Source organism: Lupinus angustifolius, chromosome LG04 (assembly GCF_001865875.1).
Source record: "Lupinus angustifolius cultivar Tanjil chromosome LG04, LupAngTanjil_v1.0, whole genome shotgun sequence".
Lineage (NCBI taxonomy): Eukaryota > Viridiplantae > Streptophyta > Magnoliopsida > Fabales > Fabaceae > Lupinus > Lupinus angustifolius.
The window spans coordinates 18,871,833-18,894,022 of record NC_032012.1 but is presented as its reverse complement, the minus strand read 5'-3'; the positions used below and the strand labels follow the sequence as shown (position 1 = coordinate 18,894,022).

General features: G+C 33.7%; 2 protein-coding genes across 2 annotated transcripts; both read right to left on the bottom strand.

Annotated features, from left to right (window-relative positions):
• On the bottom strand, positions 3,554–4,189 carry LOC109344687. The gene has a single exon (XM_019583438.1). It carries the CDS (start codon positions 4,187–4,189, stop codon positions 3,554–3,556), a length of 636 nt encoding a protein of 211 aa, XP_019438983.1.
• Positions 16,144–20,563, bottom strand: LOC109346098 (ras-related protein RABC2a-like). Its single transcript, XM_019585475.1, has 6 exons — positions 20,342–20,563; positions 20,090–20,158; positions 19,430–19,495; positions 17,940–18,061; positions 17,624–17,752; positions 16,144–16,625 (listed from the first exon to the last, which is right to left on the bottom strand). Exons 1-6 carry the CDS (start codon positions 20,481–20,483, stop codon positions 16,512–16,514), a joined length of 642 nt encoding a protein of 213 aa, XP_019441020.1. The 5' UTR covers positions 20,484–20,563; the 3' UTR covers positions 16,144–16,511.

Here is a 22,190-nt window from a genome sequence, read left to right as displayed (position 1 = left end):
TTAAGTATTAACAATGGATAGATTTAAAGTTTATATTTAATAGATATCATCATGCCATGTCGTCCTCTTCATTAATCATGCCCCTTTTTAAATAGAATGCTCCATTATTCAACACATGACCTGAAACTACGTTGTAATGGTGAATTTAATCAGTCAAAAAGATCTAAGGATTAAAGCTTCACAAATTCTCAAAGGAACATGAAACAATCTCAGATTTGAATGCAACAAAGTTCATGAGTTTGATGACTTTGACAAAACCATTATAGTAAGCAATGTAGCCTCTATTAGATTACACCAACCTTTATACCATTACACTATTTTCCAGAACTAAAGAGAATAATACTTTAAAATACTAAAAAACAATATTATTAATATTTATATTCTTTTTATTTAGAGTGAGATTACACTTTTATCCTTCAAATTAAAATGAAATAAAGTACTTCACGGTCTCATGCACCTATACTACTACATAAATCTTCTATACTTGCTCATTTTATCATTAATGAAAAACAATTACTTCATTAAAATTCTAACTTATATTTTAACCGAAGTTAATTTATTCCATTTTAACAATGTGATTGTTTCTTATAGAGTGGTATATAATATTTAAGTTCATAATAGTACTAGACAAAAGAGTATATACATAGTATACTCAATCATTTATACAGGCAAAGCGTAGGCTGTACGTAGAGTATACACAAGTAATACATCAGTTTTCATTATACTTTGCTTCTACCCCACACATTACCTTTACCTCTTTTATCTGTTACTTCAAAGTTTACGTGTAAGTTTTGCTATTCTTTAGTGTCTACATTTCTTAATCAACATAAAAGTTTTTAATAACTATATAGCTAACTTTTTCAATGAGAGGTGTTATCTATATTTGTATTTCTCTTTTCCAGGTACAATGTATATTTTTTAATACGCGTCTCTTTAATATTTTTATAAATCAAATATGTTGAATGAGAAAAAGGATACACATCTCTTTAATATCTTTACAAATTAAATGCTAGTACTCAAGGGGAAGGATACACTTTTCCACATCCTAGCCATAAATTCTAGAGAAATTCAATAGTTGACATCTACTTACTAATTTAAATTATTAAATTTTTATAAAATTGATGGATAGGATATATTTTCATTGATGCATTAGAATGCCATGTTCACTTGTGCATCTAGACAATCCTTATTTCACATGAAAACTGTCAATCAGTTTGTTCCAAGCTCTAGGGGCTTGTTTGAGTCCATAGAGTGCCTTGTTTAGTTTGTATACCTTTTGTTGGTGACTTGAGACTTCAAAGCCAAGAGGTTGTGACACATAGACTTCTTTGTCCAATGGACCATTGAGGAAAGCTGACTTTACATCCATTTGACACAGAATCCAATTTCTTGAGCTTGCTATTGCAACAACAAGCCTTACTGTTTCCATTCTTGCCACTGGTGCAAATACTTCATCAAAGTCTAACCCTGGTTTTTGTAGGTAGCCTTTTGCCACTAATATGGCCTTGTGTTTGGCTATTGAACCATCTAGTTTCAACTTTACTTTGTAGGCCCACTTAACTGCTATAGCCTTCTTTCCTTTAGGTAATGTAGTGAGTTCCCATGTGTCATTCTTTTCTATGGAGTTGATCTCTTCCTTCATAGCTTCAACCCAACATTCTTCCTTTGATGCTTGTTCAAATGTAGTTGGTTCCATCTCTACAAGTAGAGCCATGTTAACAAAATCTCCCTCAGGTGTAATTGTGTCATCAGAAAACACCTCATAATCTCTCAATCTGCTTGATGGTTGCCTTTGCCTCTGAGGTCTTTCAATTGCATCTGAGTTTTCTTCTCTGATTATGCTATGTTCTGATGTTCTCTGACTAGTTTCAATGTCCATCATACTTCCTTTAATCGAGGTTGTATTGCTTGAGTTCCAATTCCAGGATTGTGTTTCATCAAACTTGAGATCCCTGCTATATGAGATAAAGTTTGTGTCTGGACTATATGTCTTGTATGCTCCTGTTGAGTGGTATCCTAGGAAGATCATTTTTTCTCCTTTATCATCCAACTTCTTTCTTTTGTTATCTGGTATATGTTTATAGCAAATCGGTGCAAACACCTTAAGATGTTTCACACTTGGCTTGAGTCTAGACCAAGCCTCCTCAGGTGTGATGCCTTTTAATCTTTTTGTAGGACTTCTGTTTGCTATGTATACTGAGGTGGCCATAGCTTCTCCCCAAAATCTCTTAGGAAGTTGTTTACATTTCAGCATGCTCCTTGTCATGTTGAGGATAGTTCTATTAACTATTTCTGCTGTGCCATTGTGTTGAGGAGTGTAGGGTGCATTTATTTCATGGACAATGCCCTCCTTTTCACAAAAGTCATGGAATTCATGAGATACATACTCACCTCCCCCATCATTCCTTAACAGCTTTAGTTTGTGACCACTTTGTCTTTCAACTAATGCCTTAAAACTCTTAAACTTGCTGAAAACTTCACTTTTCTTTTTCATCAAGTAGATCCAGAGCTTCCTGGTATAGTCATCTTTGAAGGTTAGAAAGTAGTTGTTACCTACAATTAATTGAGCTTCTACTGAACAACACACATCAATATATACCACTTCTAATCGTTTAGAGGTTCTTGATGGTAACTGAGATTTAAAGGAGTTTCTGGTTTGCTTGCTTGTTAGGCAATCCTCATAGATTTCAGTTGGTATGTTGATATCTGAAAGGCCAGTTACCATCTTATCTTTCTTTAACATCTCTAAGTTTCTGAAGTTCATATGCCCAAGTCTTTGATGCCATATCCAAGTATCATCTGATATGGTTTCCAAACATTTCTGATTCTGAAGTTGGATACCAATTTTGAAGGTCCTATTGCTTGAGAGAGGTGCCTTCAAGATTAGAATTCTTCTCTTGTTGAACACTTTGAGCATTCTATCCTCCATCCTTACAAGGTAACCTTTTTCTAGTAATTGGCCAAGGCTAATCAAGTTGTTTTTCATCCTTGGTACATATAGGACATTGGAAATGAATGAAGCAGTGCCATCTTTCCTTTTAAGGCTAATCTTTCCAATTCCTTCTGTTGTTATGAAACTCTCATATGCAAACTTCACCTTAGTTTTCACATAATCATCAAGTGTTAGAAACCATTCCTTATGCCCAGTCATATGATTTGAGCATCCTGTATCAAGATACCAATTCTCAGCAGAGAAATGTTGATCCTTATCTGAGGTAACCATTAGCAGTGTTCGAGTTGAATCACTTGTTTCCAGACCAGATTTTTCACACTCTGCCATCAGTAAGACTTCCTCATCAGAGTCTTCATCCTTGGCCAACCTGGCTTCTGCTTCCTTGCTTCTCCTTCTTAGCTTGCATTCTGATGCAAAGTGAACCCAGTTTTTGCAATTGAAGCATTGGATTCTGTTTTTATCTTTCTTCCTTCTGCCACTCTCTTGACTGCTTCCCCTTTTTTCATTTTTTGTGTCTGCTTCATAGCTTTGATTGCCTGAGCTATCTTTGAGGAATCCTTGTCCATTCTGGATTGATTTCTCATTTCCATACTTCTTTTCTCATTGCCACCTTCCACTACTTTTCTTGTGTTTGTCATTGTGCATCAGATTCCTTCTCTTGAACTGAGCACTCAATGCTTGTTGTGATTGTATATCAGAAACTCTTTCAAGAAATCTTTGTTCATGTGCTTCTAATGACCCTTGCAACTCATCAATATTGAAGTTCTCAAGATCTTTTGATTCCTCAATCGCCACTACAACATGATCAAACCTAGCAGTCAGTGTCCTGAGAATTTTCTCTACTATGTTTTGCTCAGATATCTGTTCACAACATCCCTTCATCAAATTGATCAGACTTCGAATTCTAGTGAAGTATTCAACTATAGTTTCTTGTTCCTCCATCTGCAATAGCTCATATTGCCTTCGCATCATTTGCAACCTGACCTTCTTGACCTTTATCCCACCAGAGTAGCATTTATCTAGGATTTCCCAAGCTTCCTTCGAAGATGATGCTGTGGAAATTTTCTCAAAGTTTGGACGATCTACACACTGATGTATCAAGAAAATGGCCTTGCAATCTCCCTTCTTAGCATCTCTAAACTCCAACTTTTGTGCTTCGGTTGAGTTGTCTTCAATTGGTTGTACCCCTTCTTGCACTACATCCAAGCATTCTTGAAACCCAAAAATTGCCTTCATCTAAATGCTCCAGTGATCAAAGTTCTTCTTATCAAGAATGGGAAGATTCATTGCAAATCCATTTGAAGTTGACATCTCTTCTTGTTGATGCTTTGATGGTGATCTCGACTTGTTGCCACAGGTTTACTGATCGAAGAAGCTCTTGATACCACTGTTAGAATCAGAACCGAAAGAATTCAAGAAGAAGAGGAAGAAAGTAGAGAAATTTGAGTTTTAGTTAAGAAGTAGATGTAGAGAAGAATAACTTGCTTTATTAGTAAGAGTGTTGTGATGGTTAACTACCATCCAACTAACTACTTCTATTTATAGAAAGAGTTTAGTTACAATAGTGGCCCAATAACAAGAGTAAGCCTAATACTAATATAACTACAAATCCTACCTAAGCCTTTATGAATTACAATTTCCAATAGATATAAAATAAGTCTTTTAAACTTACTCTTAAAATAAGTAAATTCTCTCTCATACTCAAGTTAGAAATCAATAGCGTGTGTTGTTCTCTCCAATTTAGCATTTTAGTAAGGGTAATGAATTGTCTTACTTTTTAATTCTTCTTTCATGTTTATTATAAAATATGTTAACTGGTATTTTTCAACAGTTGTTCATGAAATATTTTGCACGTTGTATTACCAGTTAAGATTGTGATATATGGTTTAAAAAAATTCACGATATAAATATTAATTTTTTTAAATTAAAAAAATGGTATAAATGATAAAACCAATTTGAGTCTCACATTCCAATATCGAACTATTTAGTACTGGAGAGGATTTTCTTAGAGAAATTGTACATCGGAAAAGGAGAAGAAAAATGCAAGAAATTCTTTATTCAATCTTGCAAAGAGAAATTTATAGAGAGAATCTTTTAGGAAATGGAAGAGAACTAAATTGGTAAAGTTGTTAACCAACAAAACTAACCTACGAAATATAAATAGAAACATGCTAACTAACAAAGAAAAAGTGGGCTGAAGAATAGCAAGCCCAAACAGAAAGCAAAGAAATAAAAAGGATAAAATATAAAAAAAAGGCCCAAAGAGGCATAATTAAACATAACATAAAAGAATAAAGAGAGAGGAAGAGAAGCCATGGTTCCTTGAAGCTTAAGGTAATAAAGGAGGAAAAATTAACACCCCTCAAGTTGGATGGTGCAAATCACAGAGACCCAACTTCTAGATGAAGTTCTAAAAGGATTTCGGAGGAAAAGCTTTAATGAAAGCATCGGCTAGTTGACCAGCTGGAGGAATTGGTAAGAGATGAACAAGTGTCTTATGAATTTTCTTTAGAACAACGTGACAGTCGATTTCAATGTATTTTGTACGTTCATAGAACACATGATTATGGATAAGATAGATGGCTGATCTGCTATCACAATAGACTGATGTTGGAAGAGAGATGGGTATGTGAAGATTAGTGAAGAGATAATCAAGCCATTGAAGTTCACAAACTAGGCTTCCCAAAGCTCTATATTCGGCTTCAGAGGAAGATCAGCTAACTGTGTTTTGTTTCTTGGTTTTTCAAGAGATGAGGGAAGAGCCAAAGAACACACAAAATCCGGTGATTGATTTTCTTATATCAAGGCAACATGCCCAGTCAGAATCGGAAAAAGCAAATAACTTGAATGTTGAATTTGAGTTGAATATGAAACCCTGTGATGGTGAGTTTTTGAGATAGTGCAGGACCCTGTGAGCAACTGTAAGGTGTGTGGAGTGGGGATTAGACATGAACAAGCTAAGTTATTGGACAACAAAGGAATGTCAGGTCGAGAGATGGTGAGGTAGATGAGTCTGTCCATAAGTCTTCTGTAGGGGGATGGGTCTGAGAGGGGAGTGTCTTGATTCATGTGGAGCTTGATGGATGGATCTGAGGGTGTTTTGGTAGGCTTGGAAGCTAAGGTGTCTGAGTCTTCAAGTAAGGATAGAGTGTACTTTCTTTGTTTGAGATGGATTCCATTTGTAGACCTTGCAATTTCGAGGCCTAAAAAGTACCTAAATTGGCCTAAATCTTTGATTTGGTAGGTAATATCCATAATATGCTTGACTTATTTGATTTTTGAAAGGTTGTTGCCAGTAAGAACCAGATCATCTACATAAACCAAGATGGTAGTGAACGAGTTGTGAGAATTTTTGGTGAAGAGTGCTTGATCTGCAGAAGAGGGAATAAATCCTAGGGAGATGAGTTTGTTGGACAGTTTTGTATGTCGTTCTCTGCTTGCTTGCTTGAGTCCATAAAGTGATTTGTGAAGCTAACAAACTAGATAGGATGTAGGAGGAAGGAGACTTGGAGGGGGTTGCATATACACTTCCTCATAGAGATCTCCATGAAGAAATGCATTGTTGATATCAAGTTGCTTAAGAAACCAAGATTTAGCAACAACTAAAGCCAAGATGACTCTGATTGTAGTGATCTTGACAATCGGGGAAAATGTGCCAAAGTAGTCCACCCTTTCCATTTGATTGAAGCCCTTGGCCACCAACCTTGCTTTGTATCTATCCATGGTGCCATCTGCAAGGTACTTCACTTTGTAGACCCATTGGCAACCAATAGGGACTTTTTTTTCAGGTACGGGAACAATTGACCTAGTGTTGTTGTCGCGCACCGATTTTCGGCTGCTCGACTTATTTAGAGTCGACACTACATTTTATAGTTAAAAATGTAGAAAAATATTTTAAGTCCAATTACCTTGGACTTTTGGATTTTTGATATCTAGGTTCGGGAGTCAATTACAAGGTAGGGAAGGTATTAGCACCCTACCCCCGCCTTGGGCGGTACCCTTCACTAAAATATATGATTTTATTATTATTAAATTATCTAGTTAATTAATTAATTATTAAAAGGAACCAATTTATTTATTTTTATTATTGTGCCTCACAAGATTGACATTAGTCTTACGTATCCCTATTAAGGAAATCAAGGCTTACGTAGTTCTATAGTAGAAAAATGTTTGTTGGTTGAGTTTTTTAATTAAGGAAAGAAGCGGCATAGCGCGACCTTCTGAAGGATGAGTTGAGGGAAAGAAGCTCCCAGAGCGACCGTCCCTCCATCCTTTATCTGGTTGGCAATTTCTATTTTTACATTTTTATTAATTTTATGAGGTGGATTTCAAACTTGTTAACATGCATTGAATGAACGCCTGAGATGTAGAAGATCAAACCGCACATTCCAAAATTCTCCATAGGCTTCCATGTAGGCATTTGATGTTATAGAGCGGAGGAGAGATACTCCAGATCATGACTCCTAGGGTGGTAATGATTCTGATATAACGCTAGTACTATGTGTTTTTGTTTTTTCTCGCTCTTTTGTGTAAGGATTTATGGGTATTGAGAATTGTGTTCGAGGTTGTTTTCTGATATGTTTTGTGTGATGGGAAATGGTTGGGTGTTGTGATTTTTTGTTTGAGAGGATGAGTTGAGGGAAAGAAGCCCCTAGAGCGACCGCCCCTCAATCCTTTATGTGGTTGGCAATTTCTATTTTTAGATTTTTATTAATTTTATGAGGATGAGTTGAGGCATTGAATGTATGTATGAGATGTAGGAGATCAAACCGCATAGTCCAAAATTCTCCATATGATTCCATGTAGGCATGTGATGTTATAGAGCGGAGGAGAGATACTCCAGACCATGACTCCTATGGTGGTAATGATTCTGATATAACGATAGTACTATGTGTTCTGTTTTTTCTCGCTCTTTTGTGTAAGGATTTGTGGGTATTGAGAATTGTGTTCGAGGTTGTTTTTTTGATATGTTTTATGTGATTGGAAATGGTTGGGTGTTGTGAATTTTTTATTTGAGAGAATAAAACTCAGTAATTTTGCTATTTTTTGGTAGTCTCTTTTTTAGAGAGGTTCCCCTTTTGAGAGATGTTGATTTTGAGGGAATGATGGCTCATTTTGATAGGTCTTTTGTCAGAAAGAGTTTTTCTAGAGAGAGCCTTTCTTTTGTGTGAAATCCCTCCCTTCTTTGGTGAATATGACACTCTATTTATAGACTATGACTTATCACATGTGCTTAATAAGTAGAATATCTCACATGAATTGATTAGAGGAGGTTAAGGGAAATAAATCAGATTTGCAACATAATCAAATTGATTTGAAATTTGCTTGGTTTGATTTGCTTATTCTCATATTGCAACCTTAATTTACTTAATTTCGAGTCTCTAGATGGCTCATTTTGAGAGGTCTTTTGTCAGAAAGCGTTTTTCTTGAGAGAGCCTTTCTTTTGTGTGAAATCCCTCCATTCTTTGGTGAATAAGACACTCTATTTATAGACTATGACTTATCACATGTGCTTAATGAGGAGAATATCTCTCATTAATTGATTAGAGGAGGTTAAGGGAAATAAATCAGATTTGCAACATAATCAAATTGATTTGAAATTTGCTTGATTTGATTTGCTTATTATCATATTGCAACCTTAATTTACTTGATTCCAAGTCTCTAAAGGTTTAATTGTTCATCGAATTAAATCTCTAAAGATGAATTATTATAATCAAAATTACTTGTGCAACATAATCAGATCGATATAAAATTTTCCAATCTTAATTTGATTTGCATATTTCCTAAATGCGATCTTTAACTTATTTAATTCCAAATCTCCAAAGATATAATCAAATTGATTTGTGAAACACAATTAGATTTATATGAACTTTCTAATTTGATTTGATTTGTGTATTTCCATATCGCAATCTTGATTTGATTTTTGTATCCTTAAAGATTTAGTTATTGTTGAGGTGATTCATGCAACTTAATCAAATGGATATGATGTGATTCAAATTACATATTATCAAATCTTTAATTTATCCAATAATCCAATCAAATCTTTAACTCATTCACTTTTTATTTTTATTTATTTATTATTATTATTATTATTATTATTTTAGACTAACTTTGAAAAAGTCACTTTTTGAGAATTCAGTTACTTTGAATTTGAATTTTGGTTAACCTAATCACTTAGATTTAGGAACCTTATGATAATTGGTTCGACATTTATATGTTGGCTTTGTTATTTTAGTTAACCTAATTGCTTAGATTTAGGAACTTAACAATTTTTTTAGTTTTATTATTTTTAGAAAACCATTGTTTTGAATTTTGTTACTTTTTATTTAAAACAGTTTTGGGCTTTTTATGAGCCAGAAAAAATGAGTGTTCACAGTTGTTGAGTGAAAGAGCTTATAATTATTAGTTCATGGCTTCTTGCCAATATGGAATAGATGAGGCTTGCTTGTAGGTGAAGGGTTCAAGAGTGGTTGATACAACAAGACAAAAGTTTCTGTATGAAGAAGCACAATTAGCATAACTCAGAAAAGAAGATAAGGGATATAGGATACATGTGGGGGGTTTTGGTTGTTGAGGAGTGGATGTGGTAAGGATGTAGTGATAGTCTTGAAGGTGGGATGGAGGGTTCCTAATTCTAGCTGACTGCCTAGTTGGTTGAGGAGAGGAATTGGGTTGGTTTTTGGACAAAGGTTGGGATTCGGGTAATACATCAGATGTGTTATCATTAGGATCAATGATATGAGTATCAAGGGATTGAAATGTAGGTTTGCAGATGGAATTGGTGTTGAGATCATGTTTATGATTATATTGGAAATGGAAATGTTTTTCATAAAAAAATGTGTTCTTTGAAATCAAAATCCCTTAATGTTCTCCTAGGAATTAATTGGTGATCATATTGCTTTGGCTATAAATAGATGGTGTCTACCCCTTAAGAAAGACACACAAAAAGAACAAGAAAATTGCATAGAGAGAGAAATTGAAAAAAGGAGAGAACACGGTTGAAAAAAATTAGAGAGAAAGGTTACACAGAGAAAAGTGAAAAAAAATAGGAGAAAGAATAAAAAAATACAAAAACGCCTCGGTATCTATGCTAAAAGGGAGAAAGAAACCCTTTTTCTACACGCGTGATCCTGTGTGGTCGCGTGCAAAGCAATGATCGTGTTCCTCTATTCATGGCCGTAGGATCCGTTTACTTTTCTGAATCTGCGTTGACCATCCACGCTAGTCAATCACACTTTGAAACGTCCCAAGGTTATAGTGCATATCACCGCACCAGAGCAGAACTCGTGTGAGAACACAGGATTTAGTGTGGACGCATGCACCATGCGTTCGTGCATCCTCGTTCATCCAAGGCTTTGTAATGTGCCACGCGTTCCAACCTCCCTCCCGCCAACCAATGTTCCACACGTTAGCGGTCCTAGACAAGTCACTCCACTCTTGCCCACACCGGATTCCTTCCCTGGTAAAGCTTCTACATGATTGTTTCTTGGCATTTTTTCACACAGGTTCGCATTTGAAAATTGTATCGACAATTTTGTTTAAAACATAACCAAGTTTAATTAAAAAAATTTCCAATAACTTGTAAAAAATATTTTTGATAATAAAAAAAGTAACAAAAATCAATTATAGTGATAATTAATCTGCAGTATAATTTGATTTTATTTGGATCGTTTGTAATGATGAATAAATCACATCAAATACAAATTAAAATGTGCATTTAATATAAAAAATAAACTTTGGACATTTGGTAATGATAAATAAATTACATCAAGTGCAAATCAATATACGCAATGTATTAAACTGGATTGTTTGCTAATTTATGTTGAAATCTCATTAATTGCATAAAAAATAAAAATCTTATGCGAGAATAAAAATCTGGTGCAATTGTAAATAAATCATACTAAGTTCAAGTCAATACGTATATATACTATAATAATAAATAAATTGTGAGAATTGGATTGTTTGCTAATTCACATTGAAATCTCATTTATTTCATCGATACATAAAAAGCGAAAGAAATCTGTTAATACAAATCTATATGATTAAGTATATCTCTACATCTCAAAAAATAAATTTTTTTCTAATAAAATAAAATAAACAAAAATTGGAATTTTTTTAAACCAAGTTTTAATATGAGTTGTGGTATCGGACATAAGGGCTATGTTGCACTCATATTTTAAAAAAGGGGGTTTTAAAATAAAAAAAACAAAATTAGAATTTCCTAACCAAGTTTTAATATGAGATGCAGTATGAGACGTAGGGGCTATGCTTCACTCATATCTTTTTAAAATGAAAAAAAAATTAGAATTTCTTAAACAATTTTAATATGATATGCGGTATTGAATGTAAGGGCTATGCTTCGCTCATATCTTCTTCTTTTTTCAAAAAAATAATTTAAACTTTACTATTTTAAACAAATAAAATTAACCCAACCGACAAACTTTTTTTTACCCGAAGAATTACGTAGTCTTGATTCTCATAAATGAGATACGTAGGACCAAGATCACTCTTGTCATATATAATATTAAAATAAAGTTTTTTTGGTAATAATATAATAATAACACAATTAATAATTCATGCAATATAATAGGGTACCGTTCAAACGGGCAACTGGGGTGCTAATACCTTCCCTAGTGTGTATTCGACTCCCGAACCTGGATATCAAAGTCCAAGGCCCAATGCGATTGGGTCAAAAGATTTTTCTACATTCTTTACTGGAAAAAATGTCGTGGCGACTCAAATGAGGTCGTGTAGTCGAAAATCGGGGTGTGACAGGTGCTATAGACTTATAAGTTCGAAAATTGTGTATATTATTGGTAATATGGTTTGTAGCACATGTGTCCATGATCCTACAAGGTTTGATATTACCTAGAGATGCAGGGATAATCTTGGTCTAAATGGCAGAATTAACAATGTGATCCCCTGCTTTGGCATTATGTATCAAGTCCAGAATACTCTGAACTTGCTCATCTGTGAATAATGGTGGAAATAGGCCAGACCGCCTATCAGGGGCCTATAACAGGCTAGGCCAGGCCAGATTTTTTTCACGAATAGGTCAGGCTCAGGTTTTCTAAAAAACCTATTTAGCTTAACATGCCAGACTTTAGGCCACCTAAAAGACCTATTAAGCTTAACATGCCAACCTATTTAGTTATATTACATAAGAATGTTGAAATTATACTATTTTAATATAAGTAATATTTTTATATATGCAATATTAATATAAAAATGTATATAAAAATATAATTTAATTATTAGAATTAGATGGACCTAAATAAAAATAAGCCTATATAAGCCAATTAAAATGTAGACATGGTAGCCTATTTCATGAGCATATAGTATAATAAGCCTTTAAACAGGCTAACATGTCATACCAGGCTTTTAAACAGGTCAGACCTAGGATTTGAAATTTATTTTAAATAGGCTAACAGGTTAGGCCCAGGCTCCTATATGCTATATAGGCTAGGCCTGTTTAAGGCAAAGTCTGGTCTGACCTGTTTCCACCCTTATCTGTGAATAATTTGCTGGTTCCTTGGGCTGACTTAATTGGTTGCAATTGATTGTCTTCACTACCTTGATCTAAGGGGAAGCCAATTGTATGATTTGCCATCTTGGTGGATATGTTGTTGTGGTATCCAGTGGGGTAACATGCTTGATAAAGCATATGTTAATGGTGTGGTTAGTTCTTTGGCAATGTGTACAAAATTTGTTCCCTAGATTTCTGCCTCCACCATTGAATCTAGGCATGTTTCCTCTATAGGTATTGCCTCCCCTTCCTCTAAAATTAGGGTTGTTACTTGTATTTCTGTAAGTTTCTTGCCTTGTGCTGAGAATTAAGGCCCTATTTTGAGGTTACGGATCAGGGAGGCTTGGAACATTGAATTGTCTCTCTTGTTGACTCAATAAAGAGAAAGCTTTAGTTATGTTGGGCAAGGGATCAAGAAGCATTTCTGAGATATGGCTTGAGCGTATTGCTCATTCAGACCTTTTAAGAATCTAATTACATAACTATGTTCTATATAGCCTCTTACTAGGGGGATCACTCCACAAGAACAAGGGATGGAGCACTTACAATTAGGAATAGCCATAAAGGTTTCAATTTCTTTCCAAAGACTCTTTAATTCACTAAAATATTCAAATATTGTAAGATTACCTTGATCTAGGTAATAGAATTCATGGAGCAACTATGAAATTCTAAACATATCACCTTGTGAGAACCTATCTTGGAGATCTTTCCAAACCTCGAAAGCTGAATCGATCCATAATATTGACTTGACAATTGACTCCTCCACTGAATGTTGTAACCATGAGAGTACCATATTGTTACATCTCTTCCATAAATCGTGTAGAGGGTCATCTGGTGGTGGCTGCTTCAGTGTTCCAGTGATGAACTTTAACTTGTTCTTGGAATCCAGGGAAATCTTCATAGCTCGAGCCCAAAAGTGGCGGTTGCTTCCATTTAAAAGAGGTGTTGCCAAGACTTGTGTAGGGCTTTCGGTTGGGTGAAGATAATATGGATTATTGCTTTGATCAACAGGGTAATTTTGTGTAGCCATTGATAAATCTCTTGAGGAGAAGGAAAAAGGTGAGAAGAGTTTTGGGAAGAGGAATCAGAGCATTGATGCTCTGATACCATCTTAGACAAATTGCACAACGGAAAAGGAGAAGAAAAAAGCAATAAATTCTTTATTCAATATTGAAAAGAGAATCTTATAGAAATAATCTTTTAGGAAATGGAAGAGAACTAAATTGGTAAAATCAGATTGATGTAAAATCAACATTCCTTCATGGACCACTGATGGAAGAGGTATATGTGCAACAACCTCCTGGTTTCATCATAAAAGGCAAGGAGCAATATGTCTACAAGTTAAAAAAGGCTCTATATGGACTTTAGCAAACACCAAGGGCCTGGAACAAGATGATAGACTCATTTCTATTCAAACTCAACTTCAAGAAATGTCTTGTTGAGCATGAAGTCTATGTCAAAGAGAATGAAGAAGGTCAGATTTTGATCATATGCCTATATGTTGATGACCTGCTAGTGACAAGGTCAAACATGGAAAGGATTGAAGAGTTTAAAAGGGTTATTATAGCTGAATTTGATATGACTGATATAGGAAAGCTGAATTATTTCCTAGGCATGGAGTTTGCATACACTGCAGCAGGACTAATAATGCATCAAAAGAAGTATGCAACTGAGGTATTGAAGAAGTTCAACATGAACTCCTACAACCTAGTTGGAAATCTAGTTGAAACAAACTTGAAACTGACTGAGGATGAAGAATGTGAGCCAATTAATGAGACAATGTTCAAACATATAATAGGTTTATTGAGATTCTTGTGTAATAGCAGACCAGACTTATCATTTGGGGTTGGTCTTATGAGTAGATTCATGTGTAAACCCAAGAAGACTCATCTACTGGCAGCCAAAATAGTGATAAGGTACATCCAAGGAACAATTGATCAAGGAATTTTGTTTCTATATGGTAGACAAAGATCAGAACTGGAATTGATTGGGTATACATATTCTGATTATGGTGGAGACTTGGTCGAGAGGAAGAGCACTTCAGGGTACTTGTTCCTACTCAACAATGCCCCTATCTCATGGTGTTCCTCAAAACAACAAGTTGTTGCTTTCTCTAGTTGTGAGACAAAGTACATCTCAGGCTGCTTTGCTGCTTGTCAAGCTGTGTGGCTCGAGGAGTTGCTAAAGGAGATGAAGGTGGATGTGAAAACCCCCCTGCAACTCAGAATTGATAATGTCTCAGCAATAAGTTTGTCAAGAAATTCAGTGAGTCATGGCAGGAGTAAGCACATTGAAGTGATATTTCATTTCCTTAAAGACTTAGTAAACAAGGAGAGGCTTCAGGTGGTGTATTATAAGACTGAAGTGCAGTTGGCAGACACACTTATAAAGGCTCTAAGAGTTGACATGTTTGAAGAATTAAAGAGAAAAATAGATGTTGTATCTCTTAAGAACTTGTCTTAGGGAATAGTGTTAAAAGTATAGAATAATCCAAGTGATAAGAAATAAATTTGTGTATGTATGCAATAGTTAGTTGTAACTTACTATTAATAGTAGGCAATATAAAATTCTATTAAGTAGTTAACTACTACTTGCTATAAATAGTAAGTTATTGAATCATTACTGAATAACAAGAATCATAGCATTCTTTTCATACTACATTCTTCTATCTTCATCTTCTTTCTTTTCTATTACTTGATATTGCCAATAGCTTTGATTCTTCACGTAATTGACATGTTAAAACAGAAGGAAAAAATGTGAAGAGCTTTTCATTCTTGATGTAACAATTTAAAAAGAAGAATAAAATGTGGGAAAATTAATATATCTTTATTCTTGTGTGCATATTTCCAATATCCTTGGTAAAGGGTGTACCCTCTCAATGGAGACCAATATATAAGAAACATATTGTAATGATGATTATTAATATTTCGTCTCAAAACTAATTAATAATGATAAAATTGGTCAAATAAGTATTACAAGTATTTAAATCATACATAGGAGAGTAAGATAGACGAAATAAGATTTACTTCCCAACAATCATATCAATAAGACAACATTGAAAGAATAAGTCATATTAACTCATAAGCATTTCACATGTATGATCTCGCAATTCAAAATAAATTAATATCTTGTTTTATATAGAGTATATGCCTTGGATGATTGGCTGGTGGTGTTAGTGGTGTCACTGCGAGGGTAGAGGGGTGAAATTGAAGGTTGATACTTGCCTGTGAACATTGAAAAGCATCTACCATAATCATGTTTTATTCGAGAGATTTCAAAATAATAAGAAAATAGGAAAGTTTCGTGTACATCTAATGTTACCACTTTAATTTTTTTAATATAATTTAAAAAGTTGCAGAATATAATGATAAGATCATCAACTCATTTTTCTTAATCATTGATTCCTCCAGTGATTTATAAAATAAATTGTAATAAAGTTTGGATATTTTAATAGACTAATCAATCTAACTCTATACTATATATGTAAAATCTTTTAGTTCAAACTCCCATGTTAGACCCAGTAAATGAATCTTATTTATATTATGAACTCCCATGTCCATGTCATTTGAGGTTTGTAAAAATTGAAAGCACAGATATATAATATGAATACAAAATTATTTCTCATCCAAGGTTACAAAGGGGAAAAGCAAAAGCAAAAACAAAATTTTGCTAAATATCCCAACCAAATCAAATCTCAAACTGAAACTGCTAAGTATAACACATTCAAACTAGAGATATATTTTATATTTACATAAGATTACATGACCTTATATTTTTCCAAAACTATAACAGAAGCAAGCATCATCTTAACTACAAGATTGCTAAAGGTATATAATGGCACTAGAACCAATATTCATAACAAGCATCTTGTGGAAGTTATGAAACTAAGCTAGAAAAGACAGTGGAGCATATGATCATCCAAACTATTTGATTGTGATACTTAATATTATACAAAGACCAGGTACAAAGTGTTCTGAAGTGTAGTATCCATGTTTGTTGAATAAAATGCACAGTTATGTTCCAGCATATTTACTATTGTGAACAGCAACCGCCTTGGCTGTCTGGAGGCGTCTCGTATATACGTTTTTGCTTTTGTCTCTTCACTTCCACTGACCCCCTTTCCCTTAAACTAGGCACCTCTAATATCTGTAAATTAATGTCAAATCGATGAACAAAAGCATCTAATTAGCGGCACCGAGTCCGCTTACTGTAGCAATATAACATGTTTAATCCAGCCATGAAACAGAAATAACACATGCGAGGGATATCAGTTTGGTGCTTTCTAGTTCCTACAAGTTTCATGTAGAAAAGTATAACTATTTTAAAGCAAGAAATGTTTTACTCCATAAGGAGTACCATGTTTAATAGAACCAAGGCTCTAATACTTGAAAAGTGTGGATGTTTGTAGTGCAAAAAAGTAAAACAAAATAGGAACAACAATGTAAACCCCTTAGAACACCACTTTTAACTAATGTGTAAAACTTTACATGCTTGAACTTGTATTCAGGAGGACAAAATTCAGTCCTCATTCTATATGCATGCAACTAAGATTTAGAAGCAAGTCTTCAACACAAATAATGAAACCTTCCAATTACAGTGTAGATAATGTCAAATGTGAACCTATTACACTCTCTTTCTGTTGGGAACAAACGATCAATCAAATAGTAAAAGAGATTAGGCAAAAGAGAGAATAACACAAGGAATTTGGTAACGAGATTCAGCCAATTGTGCGTATGTCCTAGGAAGCGTTGAGAGGTTACCACTATGTATTAGAGAATTAGTGTTTGTGTTTAACTACTGTTCTTCTTGTTACATTAGGTTTATATAACACATAAATGTATAGCCTTCTACCCTAACCCTTTACATCAGTCCAAACTCATAGCTTGTATTGTTGTTATTTGGAGAAAAGGTCTGGTCCATTGGAATATGAGCCATTTCTTGACACTTTCTAACATGGAATATGAGCCATTGCACGACACTTTCTAACATGGCTTAAAGAAAAGTTTAATATGAAAGATTGCATGTGCCAAAAAGGCTGTAGAAGCTGCTGACACTAAATTCTTTTAATTTGATAAATATAAGAAGATACAAGCTTTTCTTATCACTGCAGGCTACAGAATAAGATGTGATAAAATCATATATACCTTCAGTGTCAGATCACTAAAGCATTGCTGAACATTTTCTCTGGTTTTGGCACTGCACTCAAGGAACAAGCATCGGTGTTCCTGTGCAAGAGCCATACCCTCTTCTTTTGTTACAGCTCTTTCACTCTCCTGAAAATAATACAAACTAGCAATCTTCAAATCCCAATAGAATAATATTTACGAAAAAAATGAAGTTCTATTATAATTCAAAAATTACTTCAGAATTAGTTATAGTATGAGTAGCATAATCTCTTTAGTTTTCTATTTTTTCCTGAGTTAAGGAATGGACTGCAAGACCATTCACCATAAAGTTTACCTTATCCACCTTATTCCCAACTAGAATTTTGATGCATTCATGGTTACTGGAGTAGAGCTCAACTTCCTTCGCCCATACATCCACCAGGTTTGTAAATGTCTCACGCCGAGTTACATCGTAGACTAAATCATAAAATTGAAGGGAAAAAAGCCATTAGATATCAACAATACCGACAATCTTGAGATGCTTAAAGAGTGAGCACCACATTGATCCAAGTAGTATAATAGTTGTTAATTGATCAAGGGTATAGAAACCATTAAGGAAATTCCTCTGAATAAAGGAAGTACAAATCAAGGGTATTTGATTGAGCATTGACTTTCGGTAATAGATTGGTGTTGGTTGAGGGTTGCTTGATTGAAGTTGAAACTACACAATAGTATAATGTTCTTCTATTATAAACACAGGTATAGACTCAACATATAGTGCTTCAGGGCTCAGGCAACAGCTCCTTTGAAGCAGATCAATGCAAGAATAAGTGGATTTAAATCTCAAAGCAGTAACGTTTGGACCAGACAGTCCGACTGGTCCAACCGTAGACCAGAATAGGGAACGGCTATGTACAGGCCAGAAAACCGTCCAGTTAATTAGCTCGCTTTAAACCGCTGAAAACCTGGTTGAACTGCTTTAAACTACTTTTACAACAATAGGTCACAAAACAAACCATGTTGGTTGTTTTAATCCATGTAAGTTTGTAACAGTATTAATCCTGTTAATGGATAAACTTACATTCATATTGACATCTAGGGAATGAGACAAAAATTGAAAAAAATATTTACAAGTGAGTGTCAAGTTTTCATAATGTTAACCAACTTGAGCTAGTAGTGAAATAGAAAAAAAGGAGGAGTGGAAGGACATGCTATTTAGAGAAAATTTTGTAGGTTTGTACTAACAATTATAGCAAAATGTGCCTTCCAGAGGAAATTAGTGAGTTAAACCATTAAAATAGGAATAGGAGCGGTGTGCATAGCTGACAGAGGATCAAAACAGGACACACAAGAAAAAATGGAAAGTGGTAGTAGTGCATATACAAGCTTATTTGCAAAGGTGGGATTTGTGGTAAGAACATTAACAATGGACATAATAAAATGTTCACATTTATGAGATTTTGATTTTTGAAGGATACATTGTTTCTGAAATGAAACCATGAAAATTTAAATTGCAAAAAACGAAGCTGAGGAGTATCAAAAGAAAATGGAGGCTGAATGCATAAATTTCTCACCCAATGGAATTTGGGGAGTTAAATATAAGCAATTTTATCCTTACAGTCGAATAGATGTGTATTTTACATTCAATTGAACAAAATATCGAACTCAACTCTAGTATAAATGGCTAAATATAAAATTCACAAGAGGTGGTGGGGAATAATCATCTACTGATCAAACGTGTGGGATAGATTAAAAATAATCTCCACAAAATATAAATCTTCAAATATCAAAAAATTAAGTATACATGTAAAAAATAAATTCAAATTTACAATTATTATAGCATACCAAGAATGATTCCATGGGCGCCTCTGTAGTAAGAGCTTATTACTGTTCCAAACCTCTCTTGTCCAGCTTCAAAAGTAAACTAGATATTATAATCTAACCACAACAAATAAATAATTCATTGTGCAAGCAATAGTGCAAATTAGTTATAACCTTGTTAATTTCCAAAGAGAAAATAGTCTATGCTCTTGTGGGGTAAAAGTTTATATTATTCATCATACTTGACTTGTAAATAAAATAATACTCATACATAGTGTAATTTTCCCTACATAAATGGAAGATATAGTTAGAAAAAGAAAATTTTCTATCTACATATGTGTATGAGAAATTTCTTCAGAAAAGGATGAATGAAAATGCAGTATTTCTTGAAGAAGGAAGAAAGAAAAAGAATAATATTTCTCATTGAATTAAATTAAAAGAATAAGGGAATCACTTTTTATATATTACATTGTCTAACTAACAACTAATTAGTTTATCAACTACACTGTTAATCAATTAATAAATAAAGTATTACAACTAACAAACTGAAAGCAACTAACAGTTAATCGATTACCTCTTACAGAATTAACAATTTCAATATCCATGTAATCGATTAACCTATCATATACAAACTCAGTTATTCTAACTATCTTTATATTGAAAAATACACCTAAAATGAGTTACCTGTATCCCAAATAGTAAGTTTCACTCTTTTACCACCAACTGTAAAAAGCTTGATCTTGAAGTCCACACCTATGAATAATTTAAGAATAACAACAGCTCAATATGTTACAAGAACAATAATAAAGAAAGTTACTGTGAGAGAATTCCTTAGGCTATGAAGTACTGAATCACATACGAATTAGAAAATTCAAACTTCAAAGCCATGTCTCAAATCACAATCAACAATAGAAACTACAGACAGAAACAAAGTACCAATTGTGGGGGAGAGATCATGAACATATTTGGAAATAAAGCTGAGAAGAAGACTACTTTTGCCAACACCAGAATCACCAATCAACAAAACCTTAAAGGAGTAATCACAGTTGCTATTTCCAACTTTTGAAGCAGAACCCATGTTTCCTTTTTCAGCTTTTTTCTTTCAAACTGTGCTTAAATCATTCCAAACAAGATAATAATATGTCTTTTTTTTCACCCAAAAAAGGGTTAAAATTAAATTCAGAAACAAAAAATAAGGCTTAGAATTAAAAAATGTTGGGGGAACTATAATTAAAATTAGAAGGTTTGGAGAGAAAGAGATAGAAAAGTGGTAAGGTTGGTGGGTATTGGTAGGGGTTAAGAGTTTGGCCAAAGAAAATCACATCACATTGATTTAGATGGGAGCACATTTGTTATCCTACAATTTATATTACTCTATATATTATAAGTTGGGATTGATCATAAATATATTTTATTATTAAAATATTAATTTTAATATATTTTTTCAATCGATCACTGATGAGGCATGAGTCACAAGATATGTTGGACAAATGTGCTCATGTTTGGACAGATGTCCTATTTCCTTCAACCTTGGTACGTCTTGTGTTGTTAAGATAGAGTCCACGCGCCCTTTGCAATTGTTGTGCACACAACGTCCTACTTTGGATTGCGCCGCCAATTAATTTTGTGTGCTTCTCCTTCACAGACAAAACATGCTACTTAATAGCATCTAATACTAGAGGTGTTCAGATTAAGAAATCAGTACAAAAAATTGAAATTGTTTAAATGGTGTTTGACGGTATTTTATAAAACAAAATTCCAATTTAAGAAACTAGAACCAAATGATACTAATTATATACACATAAAAATAACTATTATTCCAATTTTGAATTTAATTAACAGTTGATAATTTAAAATATGTACTTTTAATAATGTCTAATTATTAATAGTGGTATTACTTATTAACTATCTTTTTTTTATTAAAATCATGTTAGAGTGTTACTTAAGATGTTTTGCTCTTTTTTAATGTTCTTTTTTTTTTGTTTTCGTATTTATTTTTAGTTCAAATAGATATTATTATTTTTCAATTAGTATTAGATTCAATTTTATTAAACTCGGACCGGTCAATGATTCGGTGAGAGCACTGAATCACTAATTGGACCAATTAACTCAGTTTGTATTAAAAATTCTAAAAAATTCATAATATTAGCTAATATTATTTAATAATTTTATACTTCAAAATTAAAAACATTATCATACCTAATTAAATAACTAATAAATAAGATTTCACTACTATAACTAGAGATGGCAAAATGGGCCGTCCGACCCTTTAGTCCGCGCCCGTAAATGCCCACAAAAATTTAAGTGGACGTGGGAATGCCCGCATTGGTTAACGGACAAAATTCATTGTCTTACCCGTTTTAAAATGGACTAATGAAATTGCGGGCGGCCCACGCACATTGTTGAATAATTGAAAAAAATAAAAAATCATATAATAAATGAAATTAAATTAAATAAAGTAGTTGAAGATAAAAAAAATTAACAATTTTTTTGATATTTTATATGAAGTTTAACAAACCACATTATATTACAATTTTTTAGGGATTAAATATCACATTAGATCATAACTTATTTAAAATTTTCTACTTTTTCCTTAAATTACGTTTATGGGCCGCCCACGGGCCGCATGCATACCCAACGGAAATGCCCGCAAACTTGGCAGGCAAAACGGGTCGGGCAAATAGGCAAAATTTGTATGCCCTGTCCGCAAAAAATGCGGGCATGCCCGTAGGCAATGACCGTTTTGCCATCTCTAACTATGACATATGATAAATAAGTTGAAAAC